Raw genomic sequence first — 25167 nt, forward strand, 5'->3', positions numbered from 1 at the left:
AAGGAGCACTAAGCAACCTAAACTAGAAACCAAAAAGGAAAAAAACTAAGAAGACTGTTGAAAACACACAAGCCTTGGTGTTGCTTTCCCTTTCATAATTAGCCCTTCAACCAGAGGTAAGTATCCACAATTTATGCATTAGGATAATTTTGTACATTTTAAAATTAGTCAGTAGTTATGATGTAATTATACATCTTTATTAAGGACTAATTTGTCCATTTGGTTACCTTGCTAGATCTATGTTGCATAGGATCAAAACCAGACACATGGTAAAAAATTTGCTAAAACTAGTGCTATACAAGAACAGTCTGCTGTAAGACCACTGGTGGACGAAATTGTGATCCTCAAAATTGGTCTCTTTGTATTTGTATGAAATCAAAAATACCCCAAAGAGATCATGGTATGATGAACTGGGATCTTAATAATCCCTGGTAATGGCACCAACAGCTTAGTGTTGTTGTTGGACCAAAAGAGTTACAGGCACTGTTAGAGAAGCTCACAACTCTGTTCAACTTAACCAGCAAGTGTACTGGGTCATCCAAGTAATACCTTACGTGAGTAAGGGTCGATCCCACAGAGATTGTTGGTATGAAGCAAGCTATGGTCACCTTGTAAATCTCAATTAGGCAGATTAAATGATTATGGATTTCGAAAATTAATAATAAAAAGAAAATAAAATAGGATAGAAATACTTATGTAAATTAATAGTGGGGATTTCAGATAGGCGTGTGGAGATGCTAAAATCCTCTCGAATCTTTATTTTCTTATTACATTCATCCAATCCTTCCTACTCCTTTCCATGGCAAGCTGTATGTAGGGCATCACCGTCATCAATGGCTACTTTTTATCCTCTCGGGAAAATGGTCCTATACGCTGTCACTGCACGGCTAATTGTCGGAGGCATCACCCTTGACAATGGCTACATCCCATCCGCTCAGTGAAAATGGTCCAAATGCTCTGTCATAGCACGGCTAATCATCTATCGGTTCTCAATCAGGTTGGAATAGAATCCATTGATTCTTTTGCGTCTGTCACTAACGCCCAGCCTTCAAGAGTTTGAAGCTCGTCACAGTCATTCAATACTGGAATCTTACTCGGAATACCACAGACAAGGTTAGACTTTCCAGATTCTCGGAATCTTACTCGGAATACCACAGACAAGGTTAGACTTTTCAGATTCCCATGAATGCCGCCATCTATCTAGCTTATACCACGAAGATTCTGTTGGAGAATCTAAGAGATATACGTCCGGCCTAAGGTAGAACGGAAGTGGTTGTCAGTCATGCGCGTTCATAGGTGAGAATGATGATGAGTGTCACGGATCATCACATTCATCAAGTTGAAGTGCAACGTATATCTTGGAATAAGAATAAAAGAGAATTGAATAGAAGATAATAGTAATTGTATTGAAATTTGAGGTATAGCAGAGCTCCACACCCTTAATCTATGGTGTGTAGAAACTCCACCGTTGAAAATACATAAGTGAAAGGTTCAGGCATGGCCGAATGGCCAGCCCCCATGAAAGTGATCAAAAGACCGAATGGTCAAAAGATGACTAATACACTAGTAAAAAGTCTTATTTATACTAAACTAGCTACTAGGGTTTACATGAGTAAGTAATTGATGCATAAATCCACTTCCGGGGCCCACTTGGTGTATGTTTGGGCTGAGCTTGATCTATCCACGAGATGAGGCTTCTCTTGGAGTTGAACACCAAGTTATAATGTGTTTTGGGCGTTCAACTCCGGGTTGTGACGTGTTTCTGACGTTTAACTCCAGACAGCAGCATGTACTTGGCGTTGAGCGCCACTTTACGTCATCAATTCCCGAATAAAGTATGGACTATTATATATTGCTGGAAAGCTCTAGATATCTACTTTCCAACGCCGTTGAGAGCGCTCCATTTGGAGTTATGTAGCTCCAGAAAATCCATTTTGAGTGCAGGGATGTCAGATTCCAACAGCATCAGCAGTCCTTTGTCAGCCTCCTATCAGAGTTTTGCTTAAGTCCCTCAATTTCAGCCAGAAATTACCTGAAATCACAGAAAAACACACAAACTCATAGTAAAGTCCAGAAATGTGAATTTAACATAAAAACTAATGAAAACATCCCTGAAAGTAGCTTAAACTTACTAAAAACTACCTAAAAACAATGCCAAAAAGCGTATAAATTATCCGCTCATCAACCACCCTAAACAATACACTCATAATGCCAATCACTTTATTCTTATCCTTGAATTTAAATCTCTAAATATATCGGTTCCTTTTGCAGAATCATGTCATTAGCCAGAATGTTGCTGGACTACCAACCAACATAATAATGCAGGCAGCAGCATCAAGGACTGCACCAGTTGCTGCCCCACTCAATACTCAAGTAGCTGCAGCAACAATACCATCTGCTCCAGTCCAAACTCCATTCAGGCCTCCATCCCAGCTGTTAAGAATGGGGCAACCCAAACCCCGAGCTGCTTATAACACCATACCACACTTAATCTTATGCTTAAGTCATAAGACTGAGATAGTAAGGTATTACGACCTCTAAAAGTAAGAATATATATATAATAATAGTGAAAGAAATATTTAACTAGGAGCCTTGAAAAATGGGTAAAATAAAATCACAAAATAAAAAGCGTAACACTCAGAAAAGGAATTACTTGCGTTCTAAGAAACCTAAAGGTTACAGATATGAATACGCGAAGAGTAAAAGAAAGCCAAGAATACAGCGAAACTAGCTCCTGACTCAGCCTACAAAGCCAATGCTGGTCGGAGAATATTTACATATATACATAAGTATCCCAATCATCCAAAATACAGAAATAGGACCCTAGCTTTCCTGTAACCTCTATATGGAACAAAATAATCAAGTTTCTTGGAGAGAAAGTTAAGTACGTATATACATAAACTAATAACCAAAAGAACCCATGGACCACTCCGCTTCAGGAATCCAGACGCCTAGCAAGGAGCCTTTCCACCTGCATCTGAAACAAAAACAAAGTATGGAGTGAGAACCGGGGGTTCTCAGCATGATAAAGGGGCCACGCATATAATATATAAGGTCCTGGGAAAGCCAGAGACAATCCTAGAATGGCAACAAACAGTTATAAAACTTAAAATTCTAAGCAGAAGCCATAAAAGGGGTAGGTGACCTAAAGAATTCTAACCTTACATATTTTAAACCTAACGTTAACTCCAAACTGGTCCACCCTTCCTCCGCTCCTCCATCACTAATTAGTTTACACAGACAAATAAACAAACAAGGCAAGCAAAAGTAACTTACAAGTAATATAGATAACAAGTACAACAAATAGCATGTTATAATCACGTAGGCATTCCCAAATAGTTCACAAACAAGCAATTCAAACAATGTGCACATGATGCATGCCTGTCCTATGCCTGTTGATATCAACTGTCGGTTACTGGTGCACGAAATTGTGATCATCAACAATGGCCCCAATAGACTTGGTGCTCTCAAACGTGAATCACACTTTGTCACAACTCTGCACAACTAACCAGCAAGTGCACTGGGTCGTCCAAGTAATACCTTACGTGAGTAAGGGTCGATCCCACGGAGATTGTTGGCTTGAAGCAATCTATGGTTACCTTGTAAATCTCAGTCAGGCGGATTCAAATGGGTGATAGAGTTTTCATAATTAAAAGATAAATAAACATAAAATAAAGATAGAGATACTTATGTAATTTATTGGTGAGAATTTCAGATAAGTGTATGGAGATGCTTTGCTCCTTTTGAATCTCTGCTTTCCTACTGCCTTCATCCAATCCTTCATACTCCTTTCCATGGCAAGCTGTATGTAGTGTTTCACCGGCGTCAATGGCTACCTCCCATCCTCTCAGTGGAAAAGGTCCTCTACGGTTTCCCGCATGGCTAATCATCTGTCGGTTCTTGATCATGTTGGAATAGGATTTACTATCTTTTTGCGTCTGTCACTACGCCTAACACTCGCGAGTTTGAAGCTCGTCACAGTCATCCCTTCCTAGATCCTACTCGGAATACCAAAGACAAGGTTTAGACTTTTTAGATCCCAGGAATGACCGCCAATAATTCTAGCTTATACCACGAAGACTCTGACCTCACGAAATGGAAGGCTCGGTTGTCAGTCGTGGCAACCATGTGTCGTGGACTAGGAATCCAAGAGATACACGCTCAATCTTAAGTAGAATGGAAGTGGTTGTCAGTCATGCGTTCATAGGTGAGAATGATGATGAGTGTCATGGATCATCACGTTCATCAGGTTGAAGTGCGAGTGAATATCTTAGAACAAGAATAAGCATGAATTGAATAGAAGAACAATAGTAATTGCATTAATACTCGAGGAATAGCAGAGCTCCACACCTTAATCTGTGGTGTGTAGAAACTCCACCGTTGAAAATACATAAGAACAAGGTCTAGGTATGGCCGAATGGCCAGCCCCCAAAACGTGATCAAGAGATCAAAAGATGATCAAAAGATGAAAATACAATAGTAAAAGGTCATATTTATAATGAAATTAGCTACTAGGGTTTACAGAATTAAGTGAATGATGCAGAAATCCACTTTCGGGCCCACTTGGTGTGTGTTTGGACTGAGCATTGAGCTTTACACGTGTAGAGACTTTCCTTGGAGTTAAACACCAGCTTTGGTGCCAGTTTGGGCGTTTAACTCCAACTTTTATGCCAGCTCTGGCGTTTTGACTTCAGAATAGGGCAGAGAAGGGGTGTTTGAATGCCAGTTTGCGTCATCAAAACTCGGAAAAAATATGGACTATTATATATTGCTAGAAAGCCCTGGATGTCTACTTTCCAACACAGTTGAGAGAGCGCCATTTGAAGTTCTGTAGCTCCAGAAAAGCCACTTCGAGTGCAGGGAGGTCAGAATCCAACAGCATCAGCAGTCCTTTGTCAGCCTCTGAATCAGATTTTTGCTCAGGTCCCTTAATTTCAGCCAGAAAATACCTGAAATCCCAGAAAAACACACAAACTCATAGTAAAGTCCAGAAATGTTAATTTTGCATGAAAACTAATAAAAACATCCCAAAAAGTAGCTAGATCCTACTAAAAACTACCTAAAAACAATACCAAAAAGCGTATAAATTATCCGCTCATCAGTTATGTAGCCATCCAGACATTTTCTCAAGCTCAAAATACACCCTAGGGAAAATCTCCAAGCTGACATGGGGAAGAGAATCCCCCCAAGCTCAATAATATCCATGGAACGAATCCCAAGCTGACGTGGGGAGAAGAGACAACACTCCAAGCTGACATGGGGAAAGCAATACCCCAAGCTTAATAATAACCAAGGGAAATATCCCGGCTGACATGGGGATAATGCCCCAAGCTCAAGTTATTCAACCATTTCTTATAATTTATCATTTTCATTCTCAATACTAATTTCATGTCTCTTCTCATCATTCTCAATTTCACTTAACTCATTGATCATACATTTTATTATCCTTGATTAATTAATATCATCAATTCTCAAATTCTTACATTACTCTCTTCCTTGCCTCATACATTTTATAATACTTGTAGAAAATCAATCATTCAAGCCTTAGCATCAGAACTCGTTCATACACGCACTCCCTCTTATACAGTTCATCATTTTTAATCTTTATTTCATTCCCAAGTTACCTTTATTTCCTAGCTTCAACTAATTACTAAGCTTACTAATAAGATCCAGGCTTAACAGGGCAAAAATAGAGGTTTAGAGGTTCGAGACCGTGTTTAAATCATAAAAATACAAGTGCTGAAAAACAGGGTGTGTGTGTGCGTACAGCTTAGAAAGAAAACAAAACGTGTGCGTGCGCACGAATGCGTGCGCGCACACACCAATCAGGAGCTACTTGATGTGTGTGCACCTCACCTGTGCGAGCGCCACCAGCAGAAAGCATATCCTGGTGTGTGCGTGCGCACAAGGGCGTGCTTACGCACACTTCCTGAGAAACACCAGGTGTGCGTGCGCACAAAGGCGTGCATACGCACAGGTAAAATTTCTGCTTCTGTTGGGTGCGCGCGCACAACAGTGTGCGTGGGCACAGACCAGAAAACCTGATTCTGCTGCAACTTTGAAAATTTCACTTTTTTGCATTGGATTTCCGGCGTCCATAACTTCCTCTACAGAATACGGTTTTCCGCAAACCTTATATCATTCTCAAACTTATAAAACATTCTTTAATTTAAAACAAACCTCATTTTCATTCCAAAATTCAAGGAGTAAGTTATGGACTACCAAAGTTCATCAAAAACCACTCTTTACCAAATTACACCAAACCTCATTTTTACCAAAACCACATTTTCCTTTCAAAGCTCATTTCCACTCAACTCAACATACCATAACCATCAATCTAACTAGCCTTTAACCATAGCACAACAATTCTTACAACTTAGCTCATTAATACCACATTTCACCCAACCTTACAAATTTAGCCAGAAACCAACATATTACTCTATATACAGATGTTATCATCATCATGAAATTTCTCCACCATCATTATAACATTATTCATTATGTCAATACCAACAAATCTAAATAAGCACCACTCAATCTCAACCATATCATTACATTGTCATAATCATAAATCCTTTATCCTTCATACATTTAACCCACATTGTCAATTACTCAAGACAAGCCCAACATAAATTTATCCATCAACATCACAAAAACTAATCATTTAACACATTTAACCATTTCAACTTATCTTATAGTGCTCTAGCCTAAGTTTTCACAAAACCTTATATATTAAATGCGCAAAACCTAAACCATACTTTGGCCGATCACTATGTTTGGTCCAAGGCAGCCACACAAGTCATACTCACAGCCCCTCAAGCTTGAAATATCAATCAAAATCTTAGCACCAATCTTCCACCAAGCCTCCAAATGTCCACAATTCAATTCCAATGCATATATATACACTTAATTCACACCTAATACACATGTACACTTCAAATTCAGATTTCACATAATAAAATCAAGATTTGGCTAGGGTTTAGGTGATCCTTACCGCACCCACACGCATAGCAACTCAAATCCAATGAGCTCCGGAAGCTAAATCGAACATAAAACACCGAATTTGGCAAGATTTCATCACAAGAGCTCAATTTCACAAATAGAAAGGGGGTAAAGAATCTGAGATGGAATTGAGACTTACCAGTGAAATTGATCTGACGAAAATGTAGAGCTCGACGGGCTGGCCACGTGACCGCGAACGGTGCGGCGATTGGAGCTCGAACAGGGAAGTTATGGTGGATGGAAGGATTGATGAGGGTTTCAGAGCTCTCCTCTCCCCCAAATCTGTTCAGCGTTGTTGTTGCTTAATGGGGAGGAAGAAGCCTCTGCCCATTTTTAAGTTATGGGTCTGGTTGGACTCTCGGGTCCGGTTTAGATCCTGTTCAACCAGTTTGGCCCATCCGATCTAATTTTTTGCCAAATTTTTTGAAATTGGTGTCAAAACTCTCATTTTGAAGAGCTCTATCCTATTTTGATATTAGATTTAAATTTTTAATTTTCCTAATTAAAATTCAATTTATTGACTAATTATTTACCGATTTTAGCGAGGTTTATACTACTACCTCTAAATTCAGACCCAAGCAAACAATTATCAGGCCCCCAACAAGTGCAAATCCAACATCAAATCCACCCCCAAATACACTACAAACTCAAAGCACCAGCACCAGTGGGACACCATCAAAGGAGACCTTGAATGCAGCTAGTAGTGAGACCACAATTATTTTCAAGTTCATCCCAACTCCTGGATCCAACCATCAGAAGAACTGAACACAACTGCATGAAATTCTGTTTTTTGTCCTAATTATTAGTATGAATTGAACAATGCTGTCTAGTTATCATAGTTTGACAAACTTGTTTACATGCCAACCAGACGTTTTATTATTTTGTGACAAACTTATGCTGTTATGTAATGTTTGGGATTAAACTAGATACATTATTGTTTCTATTTTTGTTATAATCTATGCAAAATTACTACCTTATATAATAGGTGACTTGCAGTATTTTTTAGGGGTTCAAACTTCATAGAAAATTAGATTTAGTCCAAAATAGACTTCCCATTATACAGCCAGCAATGGCAATTTTCATTACAACATCACCATGTACATCAAATCATCTTCAGCCCTTTAAGAAACATACAACAACAATAACGACAACTACACTAATCAAAGTAATATACCACAAACTCATGTTTTTTTTTCTTTTCAATACATACTATTTTTCTCTCCAACTCTTCCATTTTTTTTCCAATTCCTGACTTCGAAGTAGTTGATCTTCAACGTATATTCTCTCAGCATCATCCACAGCACCCAATGCTTGAGACTCCATGGCCCTAATTTTTTTAGGTGTTCATCAAGGCAGACAAAGTACTGACAGTACCGTTATTTAACCTGGAGCATATTTTTAGAGAATCACCCAATTAGACACATTACAGTCTGATCAAACTATTGACAAAACAATAACTTACCTTGAAGAATGGATACCCGAGAAACATTCTATTAGGATTATTTACTGTTCTTGACTTGTAAAGAATGGCATATACACCGCAGAAGCACTTTAGCGCAATCCCATCTCGATCACATCCTCCTGGAACAGTGCATAGGGGTGGAAATAGGCCAGGTCAGGCCAGGCTTTACTCTTAATAGGCCTGACCTGTCATATAGTTAATTAGCCTGAGCATGGCCTGCAGCCTGTTATTCAACCTAGCCTGACCTGAAGCCTGTTAAAAAGTCTAATAATTTTTTTATACAAAAATAAAAATATTATTTAAAAAAATTATTTTTTAATAAAAATAATTATATGTAATATATCATATATTTAATATTTATAAAAAATTTTAAACTTTTAATGTATTTAAAATATACAAAAATATTTATAATAAAATATAATAAATTTAAAATATCTCATAATTTTATTAATAATAAATAATTATTTATATATTTAATTATATTTTAACAGGTCCAAACAGGCCTGACAAGCCAATAAGGCTAATTAGTGAGCCTAGACCTGACCTATTAACGTATTAAGGCTTTTAAAAGAGATTGGGCCTATGCCTATGGGCAGGCTAGGCTAAACACAATCCAGACTGCAGGCCGCCTGACCTTTTTCCACCCCTAACAGCGCATGAAGATCATCCTCCAGGTCTTGTGCATGAAAAACCCCCCCTTCACTCATCATGGACGATCGCACCATCAACGACCATGGGTTGACCATGCATTTCGATCAAATAGGGCTCAGTCATGGTAACGGCGTCATTTTGAGACACAAGGACCAATTTGTCCATTAACAATTTATTTCCCATCCTCATCATCAGGCAAAACAGACAGCTCACTCTCCACCTCTCCAGGTCAGCATTTTCCGTTGCCGTTTTGAACTCCAACTCGACGGAGGGGTACAATTGTCACGCGTTTTATAAGGTGAGAGATTTAAATGTATTTTTCAATCTTAAGAAACGAAAATGTTCGCCTTTAAAAAAGTCATAAACTTATTTGTCTTTTGCTCTAATTTTTTAATTATGTGTGGTTAGGGAAATAAAAATGATCAAATTCTAATAAATGAAAAATTATCAAATTTTAACTATACTAACAAATTTCACTCAAATTTTATTCCTCAATCAAAATATGCTTTCAATATAAAAAAAATGGGATGAATGTTTGATAATAATGCTACTGTTCTTTGAATCTAATGGATAAGCATTTATCTGATCTTTGAGTTCTTAATTGATTGATTGCATGCATGTCGTAATTTTGCATATTCTTCCTTATATTTTTGTCTTTTGAAATTTTATTTTTGGCTATTGGTTTGTTTATGTTTCTAATTATAATGTTCTTTACTAATTTTTTTTTGTTGAGTTAAGTTTTACTTTGATTCTTGAGATTTGTAAGTTGCATTGATTTAGTTCTTGAGATTTCAATTGTTCTAATTTAGTTCCCCAAATTTAAAAAAGTACACTATATTAGTCCCTCGTTTATTTTTTGTCATCAAAACAGTAATGCCGTGTGAGATGGTTTACTCCTTGCCAATGGCTAGTTGAGTTGGCGAATAAAAAAATTACACCAATTTAATTCTTTTCCCTTTTATAACCTAAACTAAAGAACAATGTCGTCTTCTTCTTTATATACGTGCATCTTTTTTGCTGTTCCAAAGTTCTTTTTTCTTCTCACCACCGCTTCCTCCTCTATCCTTTGCTACCACCGCCACCTCCTCTTCCTCTCCGCAAACTTCCGCCACACTTTTCACTCTCACTTTCTCTTTTGCACCCACTTCTCTCAAACTCAAACCCTCCCAATGCCATCATCATCCATAACGACAACAACAATACCAACAATAACAACACTTTTAAACTGTAGCAACTTTTTCTCCTCCTTCTTCTTTTACCTTTCTTTCCTCACATCTCATCCATGACTCGAGTGGTCTCGCTTCCTCTCCCACCTTACCTCTTTTAGGTACCTCCACTGCCTGCCCTGTACCTTCATAACCTTCGCGCCACCCCTAGTTGTCACTCCAATTCAATACCGAAGTTGTCACTTGCTTCGTCTTCGTCGTTGATAGACCCTGCTGTTCAAGTTTTCTTCCGTTCCAATCTAATTATTTGCTTTTGATTGTTGACAAATGTTAAATTGAATTGAACGATTGTATGTTTAATAACTCATTCAGCAGCATAAAAAACAGATACACATGTATAAAGACAATCCAAAGCAGGATTTAGAAAGGGAAAAAAAGTTCTCTAATTTAGGTTATAAAAGGAAAAAAGGATCAAATTGTTGCAATTATATTAGTTGTTAGTAATGAATAAGCCACACCACTCATGGTGTTACTATTCCAGTGATGAAAAATGGATATAAGATTAACATGGTGTATTTTTTTAAATTTAGAGGACTAAATTAGAGCAACTAGAATTTTGAGAACTAAATTAATGTAACTTGCAAATCTCAAAGACCAAAGTGGAGGTTTAACTCAAAATTTGTTAGTTTCAATTCCAATTTAATAAAAAAATAAATATGTTCTTTGAATTTCGTTAAAAAATCTCTTTAAAGTTTAGACACTAACTAGAAAGTAGGAACACAAGTAAAAATATTTTATAATAAAGTAATTTTTTTTTACATTTTAAAACTATTAAAAAATTTTTAAATAAAAAGCTATAAGAAATTTTGTGGAACACTGCATTAATAATGATAATAAAAGTTTCGGTAAATGAGAATAATCATAATTAGAAGATAATATCTTGAGTCGACTTATTACTATATTAGTCATAGTTTTAAAAATTGAATTGGACCAATCGATTTAACTGAATTTAGGAACCAGTTTTTTAGCCAGTTCAATTGACATAAAAAAACCATTTGAAAAAAATTAATGAAAAAGTCGATAGAATCAATAGTAAACTATGTGAATCGGTTCATTATTTGAGAGTTTTTGGTTTAGTGTTAATTCTTTTAAAACAATGCCATTTTAATTTAAAAAAATAAAAGAATTTCTCTCTTTTCAAACCATCCAAAAACCTTAAGGTCAATTCTATGGTGTCTTTTGTTTGGTGTCTAACTTTTGTCTAAGTTACTTTTTATAGTAATTTTAAAATATTTAAAATTTTTTAACTTTTATACTTTTAAATTTAAAATTAATTATTTTACCTATTTTAATAATTAGACAATATTTTTTAGGCACCATAGCAAACACCTAACCTTGAAAATAATAATAAGAAAAAAATCAATTGCATGTTAACTAACGTTGCGAAAAATCAATTGCATGCTAACTAACTTTGCAAATCTTTTGATGCAGCCAAGAAATATCCAAAATTTGATTAAAATGTAATTTGTATTGTCGACTTGTGTAATTTGAAACACTTAATAATGGGAATTATGATTTGTAAATTACTGATGAGTAATATTTTATGTTTAATTAAAAAATTTAGTTTGCTATAAAACGTTGTGTGTATACATTTTAATTTTCTTTAGTTATAAATTTTGATATTTAAATTTATTTATGAATCTTTAATGATAAATTATAAACAAATTATATAAAATTATAAAATTTTAAATTTTATTAATTTCACTTCTTAAATTTAAATATTTAATATTATATATTAAATTTTTAATAATTTTATTTTATATTTAATTAAATCAATTTAACCACAATTTAATTCCAGTGAGACCATTCAACCACCGAATCAGTCATTCCACCGATTCATTAACCGATTCATTAACCGGTTCGACTCTCACATCCTACCTTAGCAGTTTAGCACATACATTGAACATCTAAAAGACAACGGTGTCTATTAATAACAGCAGAAATTGCCAAATGGGAGCAACAATAGTCCAGTAGGCTGCAAGCCTGACAAGCAGTTCTCTAGAGTAAACTATAAAATAACACAACATACGAACTAGCTTTATTATGAATAGAAATAATACAATGGCACACTGAAAGACCTTATAGGTAGCAACCAGCATTCCAAACCTGCTAGACGTTTTATCAGATGTAATATTTACAGACACATGAACAAGGAGAAGAGGAAGAGCAACACGCACTACCTAATCAAAAGTACACAGTCCTACCTTGATATAAGCCCCTCCATAAGATTGTTTATCAAACGACTTGCGTAATCTCTTCATTAGAGAGTAAACCCAATCGCCAACAATCCGACATCAAAGGGAGTAACCATGAAACATGTAGATAATAAATATGCCAATTATGGAACCATGAAACAGAAACGATGACTAGCCTTAAATCCAACTCCTGGGCATGATGTAGCCTTTAACAGCTTCGGATGGATCATTGGCAACGCCTTTCCCACTGCTTGAGCCACGAACAGAACTCCCTGATAGCATTGCCATCAGACTTCCACCATGCACCCTACCTTCAGGAATAGTGAGTGATGGCATGTGACCGCCTTCCTCGGCAGAGACATTAGAGCTTGCAGCTTCATATTGTTTAATATCAGAGTAAGTCCCCGGAGCAGCATTGCCAAGGCTGCTTGTGACTTTCATCATACCCATATCCATGTCTTTGGCAAGGAGTACCTGCTTTAGTTCATCCGGATTACTAGAATGAGGATCCTGAACAGTTGATCCCAGAGAGACACCACCATGAACCCTCTTATCATGCACTTGTCCACTATGAAGTGCACACAGACCAGTTTTCCCCCTGGCAAATGAATTACAAGGACCATCTGGTTGGATGCCAAATTCTGACCCAGGATGGCCCCAAGAGCATCTCTTGCCACCCCCATGTGCCTTGCAAAAGTCGGTGCTTCCTTGTGCACTCTTTCCGCACCCTTCAAACTTGCATCTCTTCCCACCGCCATGGCGGACACAATGATCAGTCCGTCCTCTTGCGCTCTTTGTACAGCCAGGAATAGCACACCTCTTTCCACCGCCATGTGCCACACAGAAGTTGGTCCCTCCATGCACGCTTTTACTGCAAACTCCACCACCTTGGTATGTACAGCGTTTTCCTCCACCATGGCCCTTACAAAAGGGGGTGCTTCCCTCAGCACCCTTGGTGCACCCGGGGGCCGTACACCGTTTACCCCCACCATGTGCTTTGCAGAACATTGTGCTCCCCTGGGCCCCTTTTGTGCATCCAAGAGCTTGGCATCGACGACCTCCCCCATGTGAGATGCAGAGACCTGACAGGCCTTCTGCACTCTTGGTACAATTTTCTCTCTGGCATCTCTTGCCACCCCCATGGCGAATACATAATCCAGATTTCCCCCTGGCAGCTCGGGTACAACCTTCGTGACTGCATCTTCGGCCACCACCATGGGCAATGCAGAAATCTGTACGCCCTTCTGCACTCTTTGTGCAACCAAGGTATTCACATCGCCTGCCACCTCCATGGGCCTTGCAGTACACAGTACGACCCTCAGCTCCTTTGTGGCACCCAGGTTTCTGGCACCTCCTACCACCTCCATGGGATATACATCGGCCAGAAGCACCTCTGGCTCCCTTTCCACATCCCTCAACTTGACATATCTTTGTATTGTTGGAGCGATGTACTGGTTGATGATGCTGTGATAGCCCGGAAGTACAAGTGACTGAACTTTTTGGTCTGCTCGATGAGAGGTCCTGAACAATGGGACTATGATCAAACTGCTTTGCATTTGGTTTTAAAAGGAAACCAGTGTCTCTATCTAAAGAGGTATTTGATGATGGGAAAACAAGCCCGGGCTTCCAGTTACATGATGATGATCCCTCTTCTGTATTTTGTGTCCCAGTGAACACCAAAGGCATCTCCATGTTCAACTGAGGAGGTGTTGGACTTAGATGAACACTTGTAATATCCGATTCACAGGGCCCAGTCAAAAGACTCAACTCCAAATCAAACTTGGGCTGCAGCTCCATTGTCTTCAAATTTGAACTAACAAGTTTGTTTGGGCTCTGTACTTTCTCACATCCAAGATGAAGAGAGAAGTCCAAGTCAAGATCCATAGATGATTCTTCGTCAATATCTTTGGCTGAAGATATAGCAGTGCAAGCAATGGTTGAGCTCCCCTTGCTGTCTGAGGAACTTGTTGAACGGCCAAGCCCAAGAGACAAGGAAGAGCCAGCTCTCTGACCCATGCTTCCATCAATCAGATCCCACTTCCGTTTAGTTCCCTTACAGGAGTGCATGCAGGAAGGAATTGAAGAACCTGGGGAATCGAGTCGTAAAATGGTATCTGTACCACAATAATCAGCTCCACTTCGTTCAACTTGCATAGAATTGCTCAAAATCTTGAATGCATTTGCAGAATGATTTGCAGCAAATCCCAAGTTCTGGAACCTTGCATCCATGAAATAATTGTAGAAACAATATCCAATTCTATCTATGAATTTGAAAAGAACAGCCTCCTGACTTCCGGGTAAAAGATATGTATATATACAAAGTTATGGGTTAGATGCGTCTACAAGAGAACAAAGCACCCCCACTTACAAATCCTGAAGTGTCCTGTCGATCCATATGATATATAGAAGATTACACTGTGGTTAAGCTCAGTTCTTGTAAGTTCAATTAACCCAGTAAAATCTGACTCCTCCTGTATACGGCATGGAAATAATCATCCTGTTCACAACAGACCCAAATTTCAGAACTGAAACTTTGCCATAATGGTAGATGCAATTCCGAGTAAAATGGGGCAACTTTTAACGCAGATAGAAATGCAGTATCATAAAGTAAAAGAATATAATTTTTTAATACTAAAAAGTTAAGACATGAAAAAACTTTGGCCCAAAAGCTTTTCAACAACCGTTCTGCAGTTTAAAATTAGAATGAAACATAAAGAACAAAGAATATAGACTAATCTAGAATATCAAAAGATGTCATAAGCAATTGAAAGGAACTGTTATTTAAAATATATATCAAAAGGAAAGAGATGGAATTTGATACCAGCACTGATGTTTCAGTTCAGTTTTGACCACATCACGCTGGCATGGTTTATAAACTTCAGCTATGTCATGAAATTTCGAACGAGCTGGGTTTTGAAACACAATTCGTTACAACTCCCCATATAAAAACTAGGGAAAACACAGAAGATAAACAACCATATATGACTATAATTATCTACGTTGAAGATTATGAGAATAAGAGAAGGCGAAGTTGAGTAAACCTCGTTGGTTACTCCAAATAAAAACAGCAGAAGCGGCGAAAGAGAAGGCAGCAGCCGAACACCAGATACCTAGTACCAAGTCGAACCATTAGGAAATTTTGTGCAAAAACCACAAAAACATAAGCATAACAGCTAGGACATAATATCAACATCACACCTAATCTAGAAGCTATAACAAAGCATTGGATTCTTAAGCAGCGCTCACACCAAATGGAGTGCTTATATTACTTTGAAATGTAATTAAATTTTCAGAATGACCACACCACATAATCCAAAAAACAATAAATAATAAATGAATAAGAAAGTAGTACAAAATTCAATTTATTTTCTACACTTGTTCAAACTTCTAAGGCACAGAATAAATCAACGGTAAACAGATTAAGTTCAACCAGAAGGAGAGCACGGAAAAGTACAAACACCTAACTTGAACAACACATAAAACTTCAATTAACGAAGAGGAAAACATGCATAAAATTGGTTTACGAGGAGGAAGACCCAACCCAACCTAACACGATAACGTGGATATGAGATCTACATGAAGTTATTCCACGTTCCGTACTCCAAACGAAAAAAATATGAAACAAGGAGGAAAAATTAATTTGACTGGAGAATTAGCCAAAATAACTTACCCAGCTATGCTGAATTTGATCCTATATCGCTAAAATAGAATTTACTCAAGGTAAAAACAGTTATAAATAAACGAAAATGATCGAAATCGTTCCCAATCTTAATGTTTCTTCTTGCCAATTATTGAAGAGAGGAGGGGTTTGGGAAGAAGGAAGAAGTAAGTTTTGGCGATTGTTTAATTTGATTCAGTCTTGATAGTTGGGGATCTTGAATAAAAATCAGAAATCCTGTTTTATCAAGAATTGAGAAGAATAAAATAGCAATTGGAGAGAGAGAGAGAGAGGAGGGCATCGAATAGGATAGAATAGATGTAGTAGCTTACCTTAGCTTCCCCTACTGGAATTAAATTCGATTTGGATGTGGAGAACAGAGAAGCAGGTAACAGCTGCCTGCTATGGCCTCAGACTTAGCGTATTGGAATTTGAAAGGCGGCAATTACACTTTACACAGAGAGACAGAGAGAGGGGGATATATATTAATATAGAAAAGGGAAGTGAGCAGAGCAGAGCAGAGAAGAGAAGAGGCCGACAGAGAACGGTGGGGAGTGACAGAGCGGATAGGGAGGGAAGGAGGGAATGAAGGAAGGGAAGGAAGGAGGCGTGTGCTGTGTTGTGTGAGTTGTGACGCTACAACCAAAATTAATACTCCCTCTCCCCCTACTCTCTCCTCTGTCCTTTACTGCCACTCTAGGGTTACACATATATCTCTTTGGAAAATAATAAAATGGGATGTTAATTCATTTTTATTATTTTAATTAACAATAATTAGTTTCTTATCCTTACATTTTATCAACTTTTAAGAGAAACTTAATCTCGTTTATTTCTTCTCTTAATATTTTTTTTTCTTTTTCTACAATAGTATAATAATTAATTTCCATTGATTTATAAATACCCCAGTCAAAGAAAGTTTCTAGCATGATAATTCTTCTGTTTTTTATGTCCAAATTGACTATTCTAATTATCAACATTGGATTAAAAGAAAATAAATTTCTATTGTTCACCCCTTTTTACATTAGATAGAATTGAGTTCATTTTCCCTTCCTAAAAAATTGGATTTTGGATAATAAAATTATTATATTTTGTTTTTAGAAATATCATTTATTTTTAATTTATTTATAAAAAATTCTTATAGTTATCATTATGCTAAAAATTAACTATCACCTTTAATTTACATTTGAAAAAAAACTTGACATGGACATGCCAGTATATAATAAGATAAATAAACAAAAAATTGCAATATATATTTTTTATTTTCTAATTGATCAATAATATAATTCCACTTCTTTAATTTACTTTATCATGTTTGTTGAATTTTTGTCTTCGATCTTAACAATTATTCAAGTTAATATTTAAACTTTTCATAATGATATTTTTTTCTTGTTGTCCGAATTCTTGAATTCCTTAATTCTAAAATTATTATGTTAAATTATTAACAAAATATAAAGATACTTGCATTGAGAACACAAGTATAGTTAGATCTATGAGCATGCATGACTATTGAAAGATATACACTGATTTTAAGTTTGAACACAAATCTTGATTATTAGTTTAATTTGTTATTCTTGATTTTAATGCGTGATTTAATTTTCTCATTACGATTTTTTGTATATTAGGGATAAAATCCTATTCTATTATAAAATAATATTAGTTTTATTTTTATTAAGATGTAAAAACCAATAAATAATATTAACTTATTTTTAATCTAATAATAACAAGGAGATCCCTATATATATATAAGTCAATACAAAATAGCTAATATAATTATACTTATTTTAATATATATCATATGTATATAGCCTATAAAATAAATTAACGATAAATTTCCTGATACTTGTCTCTATTGTTATCGTCACCAACCCACTTTGTTTTTGGTATGTTTTCAATTAAATGGAACACGAGGAAAATATTGTTTAGAATTTTAAAATGGACATTATTACATAAACATTATAGAATGGTAGAATAAGATACAAATTAAGGTTTCGATGTATACTAGTAAATAAAATTTGACTTTTTAATGTATTCTTTTTGCATTTAATTAATTAAAAACGTAAAATATTTATGTTTTTATTAGCAATTCAATTTGTAATATTTTTAAATAAGGTTCTTAACATATTTGTTAGTAATATAAGATATTTTATAAGTATATATAAATAATACCCCCTCCCAAAATAGGAAAACATGAATGGCAACTTTTACAAAGCTTTACTTTTTAAAAATAATTTATAAAAATTAACTTTAAAAATTTAGTTTTTTAAAAGTTATTATATATTTTTAGTGAATCAAATTGAGAATGATTTTCAATAAGCAAAAATATACAATAATTTTATTTAATAAAATAGTTTTTGAATATTAAAAATACTATAATAAATATAAATATAAGAACTCAATTTAAAAATTAATTAATGTAAGAAATTAATTTTGATAAGTATAAATAGTTTTAAAAAATTCTACTTTAAATTCTTTCAAATCATTCTTATTTTTTAAAACTTACAAATACAAACACATAATTTTTTTATTTATTAAACTCAAAATGAAAAGATACGATCACCTCTCAAAAAGTTTTTAAAAAAAGAGAATGTTAGATAAATAATAACTATCTTAAATAATATAAATAATCACCAATTAAATAAAATACACTGCACCTTAATTTAATATTATTAATTTAAATTTATTCTTTTAATATTATTAATTCATATTATTTATACATTGTTTAAAAATATTGTTGATTAACTATATTTTTTCTTTAAAGAAAACCCCTTAGTACATGCAATTCAGTCAGTCATTTGCTACGCCTACCGTGCATCCAACCAATGAAATTGTGCAACAATTTTGGTGCAATATGATGTTGGGAGACAGATGTCAATCTAGTAGTGTATAACAATGAGAACACGTCTTTGCGGAAGAGAACAAGATGCATGCATGGTTTAAACTTATTGATTGCTTGAGCTTGCACCACTTCTTTTTCCTCTCTATTGTGAGTCTGTGACATGCTGACATACACTACTAATGTGTCATTCGCAGCTTTTGGGCTTTTGGCCTTTATCTAATTAGTTTCATTGTTTCAAGTAGTAGGGCACTTGTTCCTTTCAGCTCCAGTGAAATGGTAGACGTGAAGTGTGCGAAAATCATTCTCTATTCCATTTCAATTCTTAAAAGAGACAAGTTTGAACTTGGATCGGTCAACAACATCTAATAACATCTCCGAGAACTTAGCTTGATGGCCTTATAGGGTTTTTTACTTAAATAAATGAACCTAAACCCAAATTTATTAATTTTTTTAAAAATAAATTTTGAAATGTATTTACATTCTTTTTAATATTACATAAATCATTTTAGGAACATGTGGATTATATATTATGTTAACCATGCTATTCAGAGACGATTTATACATGCATGACATAGAAAAATTAAGAGTAAATCGTACTAGACTATTCAAAATTATAAATGGGCTATAAAATCGTCCTAACTTAGTGGATTTAACGTGTTTTGAGGCTATCACATATTTGGATGACACGATTTACATGCAATCTGTAACCCTAACCACTTTAGAGTAATTTATGTTCAATTTCAGTAACCCTCAAAGCATAGTCACAATTTATTATTAAATTAGTAACACTAAGAAGGCTAGAACTATCCATAATGATAAATTCTCTATAAATAAATGAGTATAGTATCAAATGAAGCACATTTAAAATTTGTTGAGTTTTGAGAGAGATAGGTGATATTATATTTTTTTTAATTTATCACAAAAAAAATTGATGAAAATATAAATGAAAATGTCACGTTTTTTAGTAAAAAGCAGATTGGTATATTTGTATATCCGTCAACAATTTTAATGAAATTACAGAATAGTATATTATATAAGGTGGAAAAATATGAAAAAAAACGTGTGAAATAATTATTTTTTCGAATTCCTATCTCATTGAGATAAAGTTATGATAAGTTTAAAAAGTACGAAATTTATGTATAAATCGTTCTTAAGTAGTATGATTAATATATTATATAACCTATATGTCCCTAAAATGATTTATATAATATTAAAAAGAGAATAACACATTTTAATTTTTTTTAAGGGAATCCAATAAATTTAAGTTTAGTTTCATTTATTTAAGTAAAAAATCATATTCAATCATGCAATACTAGAGTGCTGTATGTTAGATTTTTTTGTTGTTAATTAGTATTCGTAAGTCAAGTCATCAATCAGAATGAATATATATATATATAGTGGCGGAGTTTCACTCAGACAAGGGGGCCATGGCCCCCCCAAACTTTTTATAAAAAAATTAGTAATACTTCATTAAAAATGAAAAATAGTTCAATTGGTTTAAATGCTTTACTATAATTTGAAGTATCCAAGTTCAATTCCCATCTCATACATTTATTGTATAATAATTTTTAGTGAGTGGGTCTTTGTTAACTTCACACCACATCAAAATTAAAAGATAAAATCAAATCAAATCAAAAAAATTATCTTACAAAAAAAATAAGAATAACAAAAATCATCTAATAATCAAATCAAATAAAAAAAGATCATCTAATAAAATAAAAGATATCTAATATGATAACTATAAAAACATAAAAGATATTTGCTTCTCTATTCAACAAGTAACACTCTCTTTACCTTTGAGTTCAAATATAAAAAATTAGGTATTTTTATTTATTTAATTTAATATTTATTTAATTTAATTTTTTATATGATAAAAGTATTATAATATTTAATAAGTATTGATATTATTGTATTTTGATAAATTCATAAAAATATTCAATAAATATTATAAATTTTAATATTTATTCTTCTAACTTTTTTTTATATATTTTACAGAATATATATTCAAATTTTTATACAAAATAATGATGAAAAATCAAAGAATTGATGCATTTTTTAAGAGAAAAGCTAATATTCAAGAAGGAGAACATATAACTTCTACAATATCAACACCTGTAGACAGTTCTTCTACTATAATGAATCACGAAGAAAGTGAGATACAACCTTCAAAAGTTCAAAGAGTTGCATCTGATGAGTTTGACCTTAATTCTTTAGAACGAGACCCTGGAAAACGGCTTCAAATTTGGCAATATCACCCAAACCAGAGAGATGAGGTTAGACGAGCTTATCTTAAATGGGGTCCATATCAAAAGCATCTTGACAATTATCCTCTATCTGATACGAAGCATCCAAGAGTCCAAGACGATTTCAATATGCTTGGTTTGGTATTTTTCCTTCATGGTTAGAGTATTCACCTTCTGAAGATGCTGCATATTGTTTATTTTGTTATTTGGTTAGCAAAAAACCCAGTGGACGTAATGGATCAGATATTTTTATTAGTAAAGGGTTTAGAAATTGGAAAAAAGTTAATGATGGAAAGAATTGTGCTTTTCTTAAACATATTGGAGATCCTTGCTCACCACACAATAATGCAGTTGGAGCATGTCTAGATTTATTGAATCAGGCAAGTCACATCCAAAATGTAATTGAGGATCATACTTCTGAGGAAATTTAAAAGAATCGATTGCGTCTAAAATCCTCCATTGATGCAACTCGTTGGCTTACATTTCAAGCTTGTGCTTTCAGAGGCCATGATGAGACTCCAGAATCAAAAAATCGAGGTAATTTTCTTGAAATGATAAAACTCATAGCATCTTACAATGATGAAGTTGCAAGAACTGTGTTAGAAAATGCTCCATATAATGCTAAATATATTTCACATCAAATTCAAAAAAAAATCTTGCATATACTCTCAAACAAGGTGAGAAAGCATATTTGTGAAGAAATTGGAGATTCCAAGTTTTGCATTGTAGTAGATGAAGCTCGTGATGAATCCAAAAGAGAACAAATGGCACTTGTTTTGAGATTTGTTGATATACATGGTTTTATTCAAGAGCGTTTTCTTGATCTTGTACATGTCAAAGATACTACATCATTAACTCTAAAACAAGAATTGTGCGGTATTCTTTCTCGACATGGTCTTGATGTCTCTAATATTCGTGGTCAAGGATATGATGGCGCCAGCAACATGAGAGGAGAATGGAATGGGTTACAAGCATTATTCTTAAAAGATTGTCCTTATGCTTACTATATCCACTGTTTTGCTCACCGATTACAACTTGCATTAGTTGCTGCATCAAGAGAAGTTATTCCTGTGCATCAGTTTTTTTCAAAATTGACTTTCATCGTCAACATCATTTGTTCTTCTAGTAAGCGACATGATGAGTTACATGCTGCCAAGACAGATGAAATTGTCCATTTATTAGAGATTGATGAACTTGAAACTGGTAAAGGGGCAAATCAAATTGGTACTTTGAAACGAGCAGGTGATACTCGATGGAGTTCTCATTTCTCTTCTGTTTGCAGTTTGATAAATATGTATGGTGCAACGTTGACTGTTTTACAAAAGATTATTGTTGATGGATCAACTTATTCTCAGCGTGGTGATGCAGATAGTGCTTACAATACCCTAACCTCATTTGAGTTTGTATTGATCTTGCATTTGATGAAAGATATGATGGGAATAACTGATATTCTTTGTCAAGCTTTACAAAAGCAGTCTCAAGACATAGTTAATGCTGTGCAACTAGTTCATTCTACAAAAACACTTATCCAAAACATGAGAGATGACATATGGGAGGAATTATTAAAAAATGTGAAATCATTTTGTGAGCAACATGATATTCTAATTCCTGATTTAACTGCTTCTTATGTTGCAAGGCAAGGACGCTCGCGTCACCAAAAAGATCATATTACAGTTGAGCATTATTTTAGAGTGGAGATATTTTTAGTCACAATTGATAAGCAATTACAAGAGTTAAATAGCAGATTTAATGATTAAGCAATGGATCTACTAAGTCTGAGCTCTACTCTCATGCCTAAGGATGCTTACAAAAATTTTGACATTGCTAAGATTTCTACTCTTGTTGATAGCTACTATCCCGAAGACTTTATTGAACAAGTGAAGATTAATTTGCCTTTTCAACTTCAGCATTTTATTCTTGATGTTCGTCAGCATCCAGAAATGAAGAATTTGTCAACTATTCATGAACTGTGTAGATGTTTAGCAGAAACAAAAAAGTCAAAAGTGTATTACTTGATTGATAGATTGATTCGTCTGATATTAACTCTTCCAGTTTCTACAGCTACTACAGAGCGATCATTTTCAGCAATGAAAATAATAAAGACAAGGTTAAGAAACAAGATGGAGGATGACTTTCTTGCGTGCGGATAGTTTGGTTATTTACATTGAGAAAGAAATTGCTGAAAAGTTTAGTTCTGACTCAATTATTGAAGATTTTAAGTCATTAAAAACTCGAAGAGTACCATTATAAACTATTTTATATTTTTTATCTGTAGAATTATTTATTTATTATCTTTTTAGTAACAAACTTAAAGAATAATTATATTTATAAATTTTATTTTGATATAAATATTATTATTAAATTTTTATGTTAAATTTCCGGCCCCCAAAATTTTGGTTCAAGCTCCGCCACTATATATATATATATATATATATATATATATATATATATTTCTATGTGAATTCTCTTAAGTGAAAATAAATTATTTTTTTAATGTTATATTATGAATCTATGTGAAGTAGCTATATGCTATTTTATACACATCTATATGATAAAAATTTAATTAGTGTGTTAATTTTTTTAAAAAATAATAAATAAATTTTTGATCTTTTAATTTGAAGACAAATAAATTATTGATTGATTGAAATACAAAAATATCTTTTACTTTTTAAAATATGAGATATTTAAATTTTTTCGATAAATTTATTTATCTTTATATATTTTAGACAGAAAAACTTAAATATTTTATGTCTTAAAAAATAAAGAATATTTTTATATTTTTAATTAATTATAAATTTATTATTTATCTTCAAATTAAAAAATTAGAGATTTAATTATTTTTTGCTATAATTTTATAATTTTACTACATTTTTAACTATGTTCTTACAGTTTAAAAGATTATAGTTGAAATTTTATGTTAGATAAAAATTTATAATTGAATTCTTATCAGATGTTATTTTTCAAAAACATATAAGAATTCTAGAATATTTGCTTTTAAAAAATTTATAATTCATTCTGCATGAAAATAAAAACAAATATTTAAAAAAAAGTATTTTTAAAAAAAAATTTAAAAACATCTAATTGAATGTTTTAATTTAATAAATTTATAAAAATTAATAGAATAATTAGGTCAATAACTAAACACAAATAATTTTACGCCTGTCATCACGTGCCACCAACTTTTTCTTTAAATTAAATAGCATGGATAAAGAATAAAGATAATAGAAAGTAATAATAAAAATAATATATATGTAGATAAAATTTTTAGATATTAAATTAATTATTATATATATTAATTTAAATATTTTTAATATATATTTATATTTTAACTTATATTCTATAAGAATAATTGATTTGATGTTTAATTTTGATGATAGACATAGTATAATTAAAAAAATTCTCTTATTAGCGATTTTTTTCTCTCTTACCAATATTTTAGAAAAATAAGACGCACCTAAAAAAATTGAAGAAAAAAAGATAAATAAATCTTTGATATTTTAATTAGCAGATAATTAATTAATTAATTAATTAAAATATAAAAATATTTTTTATTTTTTAAAATGTGAAATATATAATTTTTTTGTAAAAAAATTATTTATATTTATATATTTTAGATAGAAAAATTTAAATATTTTATATTTTAAAAGATAAAGAACCTTTTTATATTTTTAATTAATCAAAACTTGTTTGTATTTGAGTTAAAATGTTAAGTGACTCATTTAGGCTAAAAAATTTTAATATGGAAAAAAGAGGTGAGTTTTGCTAGAAATTGAACTTTTTGGTGTATATATAGGTGAGTGGATGTTGCAAATGCAGCAGGTGCAATACGCATATCGCGTGCTGACTTAGCACTCATGCTGCGTGATGGACACGTGGCCCAATCAGTAGTAACAC

General features: G+C 33.5%; 3 protein-coding genes across 6 annotated transcripts; 2 read left to right on the plus strand and 1 right to left on the minus strand.

The window, feature by feature from the left end:
• Positions 1-12240: 12240 nt before the first annotated feature.
• On the minus strand, positions 12241-16914 carry LOC112790828 (uncharacterized). Of its 4 annotated transcripts, none has more exons than XM_025833408.2 (4): positions 16527-16914; positions 15578-15646; positions 15358-15442; positions 12241-15033 (listed from the first exon to the last, which is right to left on the minus strand). In XM_025833408.2, the coding sequence occupies exon 4, from the start codon at positions 14763-14765 to the stop codon at positions 12714-12716; it is 2052 nt and encodes a 683-aa protein (XP_025689193.1). In that variant the 5' UTR covers positions 14766-15033; positions 15358-15442; positions 15578-15646; positions 16527-16914; the 3' UTR covers positions 12241-12713. The 4 variants fall into 4 exon arrangements, with proteins under 4 accessions (XP_025689193.1, XP_072089342.1, XP_025689194.1 ...); XM_072233241.1 differs by having other exon boundaries at positions 15578-16431; positions 16527-16872; XM_025833409.2 differs by lacking the exon at positions 15358-15442 and having other exon boundaries at positions 16527-16913.
• A 4910-nt stretch (positions 16915-21824) lies between these two features.
• LOC112770956 (uncharacterized) lies at positions 21825-23030 on the plus strand. The gene has a single exon (XM_029297438.1). It carries the CDS (start codon positions 21825-21827, stop codon positions 23028-23030), a length of 1206 nt encoding a protein of 401 aa, XP_029153271.1.
• Positions 23031-23033: 3 nt separating this feature from the next.
• Positions 23034-23423, plus strand: LOC140183536 (uncharacterized). The gene has a single exon (XM_072231981.1). It carries the CDS (start codon positions 23034-23036, stop codon positions 23421-23423), a length of 390 nt encoding a protein of 129 aa, XP_072088082.1.
• Positions 23424-25167: the final 1744 nt, after the last annotated feature.

Source organism: Arachis hypogaea, chromosome 3 (assembly GCF_003086295.3).
Source record: "Arachis hypogaea cultivar Tifrunner chromosome 3, arahy.Tifrunner.gnm2.J5K5, whole genome shotgun sequence".
NCBI classification, from domain to species: domain Eukaryota; kingdom Viridiplantae; phylum Streptophyta; class Magnoliopsida; order Fabales; family Fabaceae; genus Arachis; species Arachis hypogaea.